The 11,021-nt window shown below is 62.0% G+C and overlaps 2 protein-coding genes across 2 annotated transcripts; one reads left to right on the forward strand and one right to left on the reverse strand.

Annotated features, from left to right (window-relative positions):
• The first annotated feature begins 60 nt into the window (after positions 1–60).
• PANX3 (pannexin 3) lies at positions 61–4,809 on the forward strand. The gene is made up of 6 exons (XM_075173141.1): positions 61–121; positions 1,350–1,534; positions 2,213–2,355; positions 2,461–2,675; positions 2,831–3,495; positions 4,345–4,809. Exons 2-6 carry the CDS (start codon positions 1,354–1,356, stop codon positions 4,404–4,406), a joined length of 1,266 nt encoding a protein of 421 aa, XP_075029242.1. The 5' UTR covers positions 61–121; positions 1,350–1,353; the 3' UTR covers positions 4,407–4,809.
• A 7-nt stretch (positions 4,810–4,816) lies between these two features.
• SIAE (sialic acid acetylesterase) lies at positions 4,817–10,855 on the reverse strand. Its single transcript, XM_075173135.1, has 10 exons — positions 10,497–10,855; positions 8,840–9,004; positions 7,575–7,738; positions 7,327–7,465; positions 7,049–7,232; positions 6,620–6,729; positions 6,389–6,522; positions 5,989–6,143; positions 5,712–5,907; positions 4,817–5,635 (listed from the first exon to the last, which is right to left on the reverse strand). Exons 1-10 carry the CDS (start codon positions 10,537–10,539, stop codon positions 5,333–5,335), a joined length of 1,593 nt encoding a protein of 530 aa, XP_075029236.1. The 5' UTR covers positions 10,540–10,855; the 3' UTR covers positions 4,817–5,332.
• Positions 10,856–11,021: the final 166 nt, after the last annotated feature.

Here is an 11,021-nt window from a genome sequence, read left to right on the forward strand (position 1 = left end):
TCCAGCACGTGGTAGCGCTGGGTCCGGCCGCTCTGGAGCCAGCGGCGTGACGAAGTTTACGTTCTCTGCCGCTTGCCAGAGACCTCCTGCGTTGGTACCAGTGTTGCTGGCTTCAAACGAGGTACCTGCGTGTGCTTCTTGCCCTGATTTGGTACAGAAAAGCGGCTGGGGACGCTGAAGAGCCTCTTGTTCGGACAAACGAGGCTGGGTAGAAACTGGGCTTTGCTCAATCCGTGTTTTGAACTTCTCTCTGAGCAATAAAAGATGCAGTTCCTGTGGAGGCGAAGGGCTGCGTGTCTCTCTGTGCTCAGGCCAGGCGGATCGTGGTCCCTGGGCAGGTTTGATTGCACCTGGGCGCAGTCCATCCCGGTTTGAGGGCCATCGCTCGTCCCTCCAGAGCTGTTTAGCAGTTTCTCCCTCATATCCTGGTGCTCCGTGTTCAAATTTGGAGACTCCCTTTTATTCGAAAAATCCATCGAAAGTGCAATTTGGCAGCGGCTCTGGGGTTTTTTTGCTGCGCCAAGAGACTGCGCGGGGAGTTCCTCTGCTTGGCTTGGCCGAGCAGCTCCGGGACTCCCTCCGCTCTGCGCTGCCAGACGTGTCAGCGCGGGTTTTTGGGGAGCGATTACGCTGCCGGGAGAATCTTTCCTATCCCACCGCCCCTTCTGACTTCCCTATCACTTATTTCTAGACCCCGTTATCGGGATCCCTCTCCCTCGGGAGCTTGCCTGGGAGCCAGTTTCCTTCCCCCATGCCCCGAGAAGGAAGCGAGTGGAGAGATTGCAAAGCTGGGGAACCGCAGCTGATGTTCTGCCTCAAAATGGCAGCCACCAGCGTTTGGTGTCTGTCCCCAAAAGCTTGGAGCTGGGAGGCAGGACTTTCTCCGGCCCCTCCGGCTGGTTTGGGTGCTGGAAAGGGCTCTTTGTACCCCACGGGGCCGCTGTGTACCTGGCTGGGGCTTTTCGGTAAGGCAATGCCTCGTCCCCTGCCTCCCCGCTCCTCTCGCAGAGCGAAAATAGCTGGGGAGCCCCACGCCCCTCGAATACGCCGCCAGAAATACATCTGCTTATGAGAGAGGGACGTAAAACCGCGAGGAGCCGGGGAGCGGCTGTGGCTGGGGAGGAATGCTGCCTTCCCGCCCCGGTGCTGTGGCTGCTATTTTTTTTGCTATTTCGGGGAGTGCTATTTGCGAAAAGGCTTCCCCCTGTAATTACCCGTTGATTTAACGCACCGTCTAAGCTGTCATTTACAGCCCTCGGGCACGGAGCTGCTTGAGCCGACACGCCTCAGACGACACCGGAGCTCCCGGGCAGCAGCAGCAGTCGCCGTCGTCTCTTCTTCCTCGATAGAAAAATGTCCCTCTCGCACACGGCCGCCGAGTACATGCTCTCCGACGCTCTGCTCCCGGATCCCGGCGGTTCCCGAGCCAAGGGCCTGCGGCTGGAGCTGCCGAGCGATCGCCTGCTCAAGTTCGTCACCGTGGGGCTGCCCCTCTTCCTCGTCTCGCTGGCTTTCGCCCGGGAGTTCTCTGCCGGTGAGTCGTGGCTTTTGCAACAGGGATTTTCGGGTCGCAGGTAATTGCCGGCGGCGGTTCAGCTATCGCTGCTAAACCCTCGTGTTCGCGCCGGCGTGGTCGTGGTCCGAGGCGGGGCAGCCTGGAAATCCTGTTTTAGGGATTTTCTTTCTCAAGGATATTTATTGATTGTTTTTAATGAGTTATTGGTTGCTGGGAAAGCCCAGGAACAGCCATGCTAAGGACCGGTGCTTGCCCTCAGCACCTTTGGGTGCCGCAGGATTGTTTCCGAGGAGGAGGGTGCCGGCAGGGCGGCTCAGGGTATACGTCCTGCTGGGGTTTGCGAGGGCAGCACAGAGGGTTGCATTGACGGTGCCTCGCGACCTCAGGCTAAATCTGGCCTTGGCCGATGTCCCGCTGCTGCCCCTGGGGATTTGGTTTGACTCTGGTTTCTGGCCGGTCTCTTAATTCCCCCCACCGCGTACCCACGGCCGCGCTCAAAGGGTTTGTGTTTGGGAAGCGATGGAAAAGTCCTTGCTGGAAAACGCAGCGTTGGGGAAGGATAGCTACAAAATGACTGTGAAAAAAAGACTTTTTTAATTCAAAATGATGCCTTAGATGTAATCGCTCTCCTGTAACGCCTCGGCACCGTGCTCGCTGGACCTCCGTGGCTGAGCTTCACCCTTCTCCTCACCCTAGGCTCGCAGATCAGCTGCTTCTCTCCCACCAACTTCACGGGGAAGCAGTCCGCCTACGTCGACGCAGCTTGCTGGGACTCCCTCGTCCACCACGGCTTCGACGCCGAGGGACACGCTGTCACCAAGTCCCTCTGGGCTCTCAAGGTATGGGTCAAGCTCACCTCTGGGTGCCCTCAGGTCCCGCCTGGGTGCCCAGCAGAGGTGAAGCAGCTCCGCACCGCTCAACGCCCGCTTGTCTCCTTTGCCCAGGTCTTCCCCTACTCGCTGCTGGTGGTGGCGGTGCTCATGTACATGCCTTACCTGCTGTGGCGTTACGCGGCCGTCCCCGCCCTCCACTCCGACCTCCTCTTCATCATTGACGAGCTGGACAAATCCTACAACCGCTCCGTGCGTCTGGTGCAGCACATGAGGAAGGTCCAGCAGGCCAGCGCCGAGCCGGAGCGATTCTGGGAGGAATACGAGAGGTGAGGCCGCTGGGCAGCTTTGACGGGTCACCGTGTCCCTCCGAAGTCCCTCCACGTGGCGTTGTGGCTGTGGCCACGTTCAGGACGGACTTTGGTGAAGCGACTCGGTTTGGGGGGGTGGCTCTAAGTCCCCGGTGTGTCCCCTCTGCCTCCAGGGCCCGCCGGGAGAGGTATTTTGAGTTCCCGTTGCTGGAGCGCTACCTCACCTGCAAGCAGCACGCCCACTCCCTGGTGTTCATCTACATCTTGAGGAACCTGCTCCTGCTCTTGTTCTTGGCTGCCACCTGTCTCTACCTGGTCTTCCTCCACCTCAACATCTTCTTCCAGGACGAGTTCAGCTGCTCCATCAAAACGGGGCTGCTCCAGACGGAGCCCCACATCCCCCCACTCATCCCCTGCAAGGTGGTCTTCTTCTCCGTCTTCCAGCTCATCAGCCTCTCGGTCGGCGGCGTCTACGTCCTCCTCATACCCGTCGCCATCTACAACGCCCTGCAGCTCTGCCAGTGGGACAAGGGGCTGCTCTCCGTCTACGAGATGCTGCCCGCCTTCGATCTCCTCAGCCGCAAGATGCTCACCTGCCCCGTCAACGACCTCAACGTCATCCTCCTCTTCCTCCGGGCCAACATCTCCGAGCTGACCTCCTTCGGCCGCCTCAACGCCGTCAGCGCCTTGAGGGAAGCCACCGCCAACAAGCAGGACATTGATACCGTTGTTGACTTCATGACGCTGCTGGCCGGGCTGGAGATCACCAAGCCCAAACACCACGCTTGCACCCCCGAGGCCGAAGGCAGCGCGCCCCTCTCCAACGGCGGGGCTCTAGGTAGGCTTTTTCGGTAGAGAAGACTTCCTCGCTCTCCTCTTGGCTCCCGCACTGCCAGATCCCACCCTGGGGGTGAGCCTGGATCTGTCCGCCGTGGCCCTAAACCCTTTTGCCAAGACTTTAAGGTTTTGGGGGGAGAGTTGGGGGGCTGCTGGGGGTCGCCGGGAGGGCCGACGGCTCCGTTTACAGCCGGGGATGGGTTCTGGCAGCCGGGATGTGATGCCACCGCGAGCCCACGCGTGGGCAGGAGTTGCTATAGGAACAGAAAGCGGAGAGCTCGCCGCTTAAATCCAAGCTCTGGGTAAACCGGGGGGCCGGGGGGGTGCCCCGTTTTTGGCAGAGGGAGCAGCCCAGCCTGCTAGGAGTGGGGTAGGGAGCTTTAAATCCTGGGGGGCTGATGCCAAGGGTGCTGTGCCTGCCCCCTTTTCCTGTTAGCACGGCGCTGGTGGGCACAGCGGGGCTGCGTGGGGGGATGGAGACGGGTCTCCGAGGTAAAGCCGCATCCCCCGGGGCCTGCAGCCTCCCCAGGCACCGCTGCTCCCCCTCCCGTGTGCTTTGGGTTTTGGGGAGCCGGGGGTGCCTCCTTTGCGGTCCCATGGGGATCCCCGACCTGGCAGGGCGGGAGCCAGGACGCCTGGGCTCCTTTCCCGGCCCCGAATACACCGTCTGAGGGCTGGTTTTAAAAAAAAACGCCCAGACTGAGCTGTATTTAGCATCCTCGTTGGCATGGCAACCGTGGGGCTAGCACAACTGGCTCTCTGGCTAGTCGCTCACTGGTGGCGAAAGCCCAAGATCCCAGTTTGCGATCGCTCGGTTGATTAACTTCCTCCTCTTCCCCCTCTTGCCCAGAAACGAAGCCTGGAGTGGAAGCGATGGGAAAACCCTCCCGGGACTCGCTTGGCTCTGCCTGACCCCAAGAGCAGGCAGCAGGTGGGGTGGCTGCCGCCGGGACCTGCCCAGTTGCTCTCCTGGGATCCAGTTTGATCCGATTCCTTGTTGCCGGCGTCGCTCGAGCGCATTAAACTCTGGTTTTGATACAGCCTGGTGGGGTGACGTCTGTAACGCGACAGCCGGGCTGAGCTCACCTGCTCTCTTCCTGCATTTGGGGTTCCCCTTCTTACGTACGTTTTTCCAGCAAAAAAGGGTTAAACAATCAATTTTTTTGTGCAGAGACTCTCTGGGATATCTTATTCCGAGCGCTGGGTGCCACGTCACGCCTCTTCCACGCAAATTTCCCTGCCGTGATGGCAGGAGGGAGAGAATGGAGGACTAAAGGATGCTCCTCTGAAGGAAAAAAAAGATCCAAGAATAAAATGAGCCGTCTTCTTAACTTTTTATTAATGCGGGGAGGTGGAAGGCACTCACTACTGCTACACAGCTCCATGTCCCAGCCCCAGTCTTAGCATTGGGCTGTGGGGTTTTTTTTTTGGCCGAGCTCTTCTCTCCCCGCCTCTCCACCCCGTAGACGGAGGCTGGTCCCCGGATCCTGCGAGCACCCTGCCGTGGGGGTCAGCTGTCCGTGCCCCGAGAGGTTGGGGTGTCCCGGGGGGGCCAGGACCAGCTCCGCGGGCAGGGAGGAGCAGCAGTGAGGGGTTAAACTCCCATCAGCGTGTCCTGCTGCTTGTCGTAACATAATTTTTCATAAATTTCATTTTAAATTGGCTTTTTCCCCCCCCCCCCCCCCTGCAGCCTTGACTTCAGGCCAAAGAGGAGCTGGAAATTGTTTAATTAGTAAGACAGTAATCAAGCCAGCCGCCTCCCCGAATCGGAAAGGCACGGTGCCAGCAGCCCTGAGCCGCTTTGCGAGAGGTCTGAGCTCCCTCCGCCGTCCCCCCACCTAAATCCCCCGGGAGAACCAGGAGCCGGGGAGGAGAAGCAGCTCCCTCCCTCCGGCTGTTTCGGGGTGTCCCGGGATTTCCCCTACGGGCAGGGCGTCCAGGAGGAAAGGGGGTGCAGGCAGACCCCGGGTGTTGTAGAGGGCGCAGGACTCGTACTCGCAGGGCCACTCAGCCCAGGCGTAGCGCAAGCCCAGCACCAGCGTCCCGCAGCCGGCCAGGGCCAGCGTCACCGTGCGGGACTCCACCGCCACCACGGGTGCCGGCAGCCACCCGCACGGCGACGGTTGGCCGGAGCAGCAGACCTGGGTCGGGGAGAAACCTCGATCAAGGCGGGCTTCCCTCTTCCAGCCCCCGGGGGAAGCTTTTCTCCCTCCTCACCTCGAACGCCCGCGTGTCCCTCTGACGGCGGACGAGCTCTTGGCTGTAGGTGAGGTTCAGGAGACCCCTGGTCACCTCCAGGACGGCCCGGGTGGGGTACGGGCCCTGGAAAACCAGGTCTTTCTCCCCGTACGCCACAGCCCTGGCGCCCAGGTGCAGCCGGTGGGCCACGTTCTGCTTGTCCCGGGGGTGGATGCTGCCGAGGAAGAGGAGGGAGACGGGGTTGGTATCCGATAGCTTCGTCGCTGCGCCCTCGACCCCTCCAGCCGGGACTCGCCTGCCGTAGGGAGAGCGCTCGTCGCAGAGATCCATTGCCACGGCCATGAAGGTGCCGGGCATCCTGGCGTTGGGGACGACCCCCAAATCGGCTGTTTGGTGCCAGCGGAGACGGGCGAAGCTGTCGTCCGGGCTCTGCCGGCGGTAGGTGGACAACTGCAAGGCAGAGGGGCGGGGGGAGCTGGGGAAGTGGCTCAGCCTTCGCTCCCAAAACCGGCCGCCGTGGTCCCTGCCCGGGATTCGGCACCCCGGCAGGATGCGTCCACGCATTTACAGCATCCTCTCCCTCCCGCCGGCTTGGAAGCGGCCTCCGGGGTGCGAAAGAGTGGGTAAAACCTCCCCGAACATCACGATGCCGTCCCCACGGGAGGGTGGGGGTCCTGCCCCTCGCTCCCCCTCACCTGCACGAAACCGAACGGGAGGAGCGGCTCCGTCTGCCCGGCCGATCCGGCGTGAAAAGCCCGGCGCCAGTCGGTGATGAGGGCAGGGAAGGTGCAGTTGTACCGGTCCGTGTGCAGGAAGGCGTTGGCCTCGCCTGTCCCCGAAAACGAGGGGCCGGTGAGAGCCTGGTGGGATAGTGGGGGGCTGCTCCATGCTGGGGAGTGGGGGAAAAATGGGGGGGGGGGTCTTACCTTGGTACCAAGCGACACCCCGCAGCGTCATGTTGAGGAGCGGGTGGATCATGGCGTTCCAGAGCACGGAGGGCGTCTGCGGGCCGGAGAGATGCTGGTGCGGGGAGATGCTGGAAGACAAAGCTGGGCTTAAGGGGGTGCAAAACACAAGGCCAGCCCTAAAACTGGGGCTTGAGAAGCCAGCCTTGCGCGGTTAAAGCAAGCGCCGCGCAAAAGGGGAGCCCTGGGCTCCCCCTCTTCCCCCTTTACCCACCGAGATGTGCCCTACGCTCTCGGCACGGGAGGGGATTTTACCCAGAGGGGGCAAAACGATGCACGGAGGGGACAGCGGGGCTCCGGGAGAGGAGGTGGGATGGGAAGGGATGGAGGATGCCCCCCGAGGGTGGCGCGGCGCGGGGCAGGAGGTGTTTCCGCCGCATCTTCTCTCACCTCCCCGCGTCCTCTGGGAGCCCGCACGCCCGCAGAGCCCTGCGGGAGGACCAGGCCTCGATGGGGGTGCCCCCCCAGGCCGCCTCCACCAGCCCGACGGGGTACCGCAGAGCCTCGTAGAGGTAGCGTCCCAACAGCCAGCAGACGGCCGAGAAGTAGGTGAAATTCCCGTGGCCCAGGTTTTCTGTGTTCAAGAAACAGCGGGCTGCAAAGGGAAAAAGGGGGGAAAAAAGCCATTTTCAGGCTTTTTTTTTTTTTTGGAGGCACGTTGCACTCACCGGCCGTGGGGACGGACCACGGCAAGTCGATTCGCTCCAGGTCCTCCAGCTCCACGTCGGAGCGGGCAGGCGCTGCGGCGAAGACGCGGACGTAGGGGTAACGAGCGGCGGCGGCGAGCTCCTGGCTGGCGTTGGCGATCTAGGGAAGGGTCAGGAGCCCGCGAGGCGCTTCCCTGCCTGATCCCTGCCTGATCCCTGCCTGATCCCTGCCCGAGCTGGCAGGATCGGGCCTTGCCGTGGGGGCTTACCTGCAAGACCGTCATTGCCATGTTGCTCTGCCCGCTGCAAAGCCACACGTCCCCAAAGTAGATGTCCCGCAGCGTCACGTTCTCCAAGCCCTGCGCGGCCGTCAGCGCGTAGGGTCCGCCTTGATCCATAGGGTCCAGGACAGTTGTCCACGTCCCAGAAGGTCCTGGAAGAAGACGAGGACGGTGTTCGTCTTTCACGACCCTTATGAAGATCTCAAGACCTTGGCAAAGAGGTGGGATGAGTGGCCAACAACCGGTGGGGATGGAAAGGCAACAAGGGGAAGCTTCCCCACCGCGGAGCCGGGCTGGGGAAATGGATTTTGGAAGCTCTCTGCCATCAGAGGGTCTCTGCTCCTGCAGGAACTTAGGGGTTAAAAAGAAAATCTCGAAGACAAATGTGTGTCAGAGCAGAAGCTGCCGGGAGGAACTGGGATTACAGGAGCAGCTTGGTGTGTGTGACACCGAGATGTCTCCAGCTAATTTTAGAGGCGCCGAATCGAGGCGTAAAGATATTCTGCTGGAGCTTAGCGTGGATTTTCTGGCCCGCCTGGGGCCGGATCCTGCAGATCTCCCGGTAGCGGCGGATCGCTGCTTTCTCACAAGAACGCCTCCGGGCTCTCCAGCTTGTGGAGGAGCCCTTTAGGCAGCAGTTTCACCCCCCAAAAGGTGACAAGCAGCCCCCCCAACTCACTGGGCAGGAAATGAGACAACCAGATGAGATTTGAGATGTCTCCGAGCCCTCCCAGCTCTGCCTGCAGAGGTGACATCCTTCAGGGCTTAGAGATCCCCAAGCAGGATCCTCCGAGGGGTGATACATCAAAAAAAGAAGCCAGGAGGACTCTGGAGATTTCCCCGGAGATGGTTTTGACAAGGAGAGGAGCTAAATCCCCCTCCTCTCCCCTCCGCAGCCTCATCGTTCGGCTCAAGCCTACATGGTGCCACCCACTCCAGCGGCAGCTCGGCTCCCGCTCGGCGCCTACGGGATCCCGCTGTTGGGGAACCGAAGTGAGCAAAGGCCGGCGTCGGTGGGGAGGGGGGACAGCTGAACTCCCTCCCAGCTCTCCCAGAGAAGGGGAAAACACAGCCCCAGGGGTGCAGGAGCCGGAGATGTCACCTCTGCAACCCCAGAACAGCGGTGGGGCAAACGCAGGGGTGATGGGGCTGCAAACAGCAGCCCCCACCCCACCAGCAGGTCCGATTTGGGCTCAGATGTGCTCCTCGGCCACCAAAACCACCAGTCCCAGTTGCCCGGATCCAGGACCGACCTTTAACTTGCACTGTCTTCTTCATGACAACGAGGCCACCGTCCCCGGAGAGAGCCACGGTCACCGCGGCCCCCGGCTCCCCGTAGCCCCACACCACGGCCCCCGCCGGCTCCTTCTGCAACACCATGTGGTCGCCGTAGTAGGATGCGAAGCCAAGCATCGCCCCTAGGATCAACAGACAAGCGCAAACATCATCTCCAAGAGGCAAAAAGCAACGTGAAAAATCCCCTGCACGGCCTCCGACTCCCTTTTAAACACAGATTATTTGAGACGCTGCTTTAATTTCCAGCTTCTTTCAGTCCTGAGCAACCAAATCAAGCAAGGAGCTGAGGAAGCAGCAGGGTTTGAAGTCCCCAAGAGGGAAGTCACCTCCCAAAGCACGGGAGCTTGTGTTACACAGAGTTTGGATACAGATTTCGGTAAAAATTCTCCTAATAACAGTATTAACAGCGTCTCCACCAGCCCAGCCTTGCTAATAAATATGTTCTGACGTATTTTTCCCTTGCAAAAAAAGTTTGGCGAGCGGTGGGATGGGAAACAGCATGCTCATGGCACTGGCAAAGGCGCCTTCAGCGGGGAGGGAAGCAGAGGTCTCAGCCCTGGCACCCTCAAAAGCCCCATTTTTAGAGTGTGAAAATAAAACCACGCTTGAAAGGGGGTTGGGGCAACGTTTGCAGGGCGTGGAGAGGCGATCTGGGCGGTGATCCCCGTTGTAGCAATCAAACTGGGGCTCATAGAGCCCCGTCTCCTCCGCAACTCGTCCAAGGCTGGGTTTAACGAAGGAAAGAAACGATGTCCTCGGTCTCTCTGAAATCAGCCGCATCGCCAGTCCCACCGTCTCATGCGACGAGGCTCCAGGAAGGACGAGTTACATAAAAAAAACGAGTCGGAGGGATAAAAAAAAAAAAAAAAAGAGATGCCAGGGAAGAGACTGGAGGCTATAAAAAGCAACTGGGAGGAGGGAAGGGAGGAGAGCCCACGAGACGCTGCCGAAGAGCCGCATGCGACTCCCGCCTTACGTAAAGCATCGTCCCACGGCGGCAGCAACGTGCCAAGGGCGTCGAAGAGGGGCTGGGGGGTGCAAAGGGTGTCGAAGAGGGGCTGGGGGGGATGCCAAGGGCCCCAATGTGGGGCTGGGAGGGGTGCCGTGGGCGTCGAAGTGGTGCTCAGGTGGGTGCAAAGGGCATCAAAGCGGGCCTCAGCGGGGTGAGAAGGGCATCGAAATGAGGCTGGGGGGATGTGAAGGGTGTCAAAGTGGGGCTATGGGGGTGCCAAGGGCATCGAAGCAAGGCTGGGAGGGTGCCAAGGGCTTCAAAGCAGGGCTCGGGGGATGCCAAGAGTGTTGAAGCGGGGCTTGGGGGGTGCAAAGGGCCCTGAGGTGGGGCTCTGGGGCTACCAAGGGGATCAAAGAGGGGCTGGGGGGATGCCAAGGGCCCCCGAAGCGGGGCTGGGAGGGTGCCAAGGGCTCCAGAGCAGGGTTTAGGGGATGCCAAGTGCCCCGAAGCGGGGTTTAGGGGATGCCAAGGGCTCCGAAGCGGGGCTCTGGGGGTGCAAAGTGCCCCGAAGCGGGGCTCGGAGGGGTCCCGCCCCCCGGGCCGGGCTGCGGAGGGTGCCCGCGGGGCTGGGGATGCGGAGCCAGCCCCCCCCTGCCGTTTACCTGCCGCCACCGGAGCCAGCGCCAGCAGCACCCACGCCGCCATCCTGGTACCCCCCTGCCCCGCCAGGCCCCGCCCCCGCCGCCAGGCCCCGCCCCGTGTGGGCGTGACCAGCACCTGGCGGGGCGTGGCCTGGGCACGCGCCGCTGGAGGGAGGGGCGGTTGCCAAGCGACAGCGTCCTCACCGCGGCCAGAGGCGCCGGCGCGGCCTGGCCGGGTCCGAGGGGAGAGGCTGAGGGGAGGGGCCGGGGATGGGGTGGGGGCGCGGGGCCGAGGACAGGGGGTGCGGGCCGGAGTGCGGGGGAACCGGGGGGAACCGGGGGGAACCGGGGGCCCGGGGCCCTCTGCGACCGCTCACCCCGCCCTGCCCCGGCAGCCGCCGCGCACGCGCAGTTGGAAGCGGCCGTGCGCAGGCGCGGAGGGCGGGAAGGGCAGTGCCCCCTAGCGGCGGCGCTGCCCCCCACCCTCCCCCATCCCTGGTACCGCGGGTTCGAGTCCCGGCGCTGCCCGGTCGGGACTGCGGGCGT

Source organism: Calonectris borealis, chromosome 24 (assembly GCF_964195595.1).
Source record: "Calonectris borealis chromosome 24, bCalBor7.hap1.2, whole genome shotgun sequence".
In the NCBI taxonomy this organism is placed as follows: Eukaryota; Metazoa; Chordata; class Aves; order Procellariiformes; family Procellariidae; genus Calonectris; species Calonectris borealis.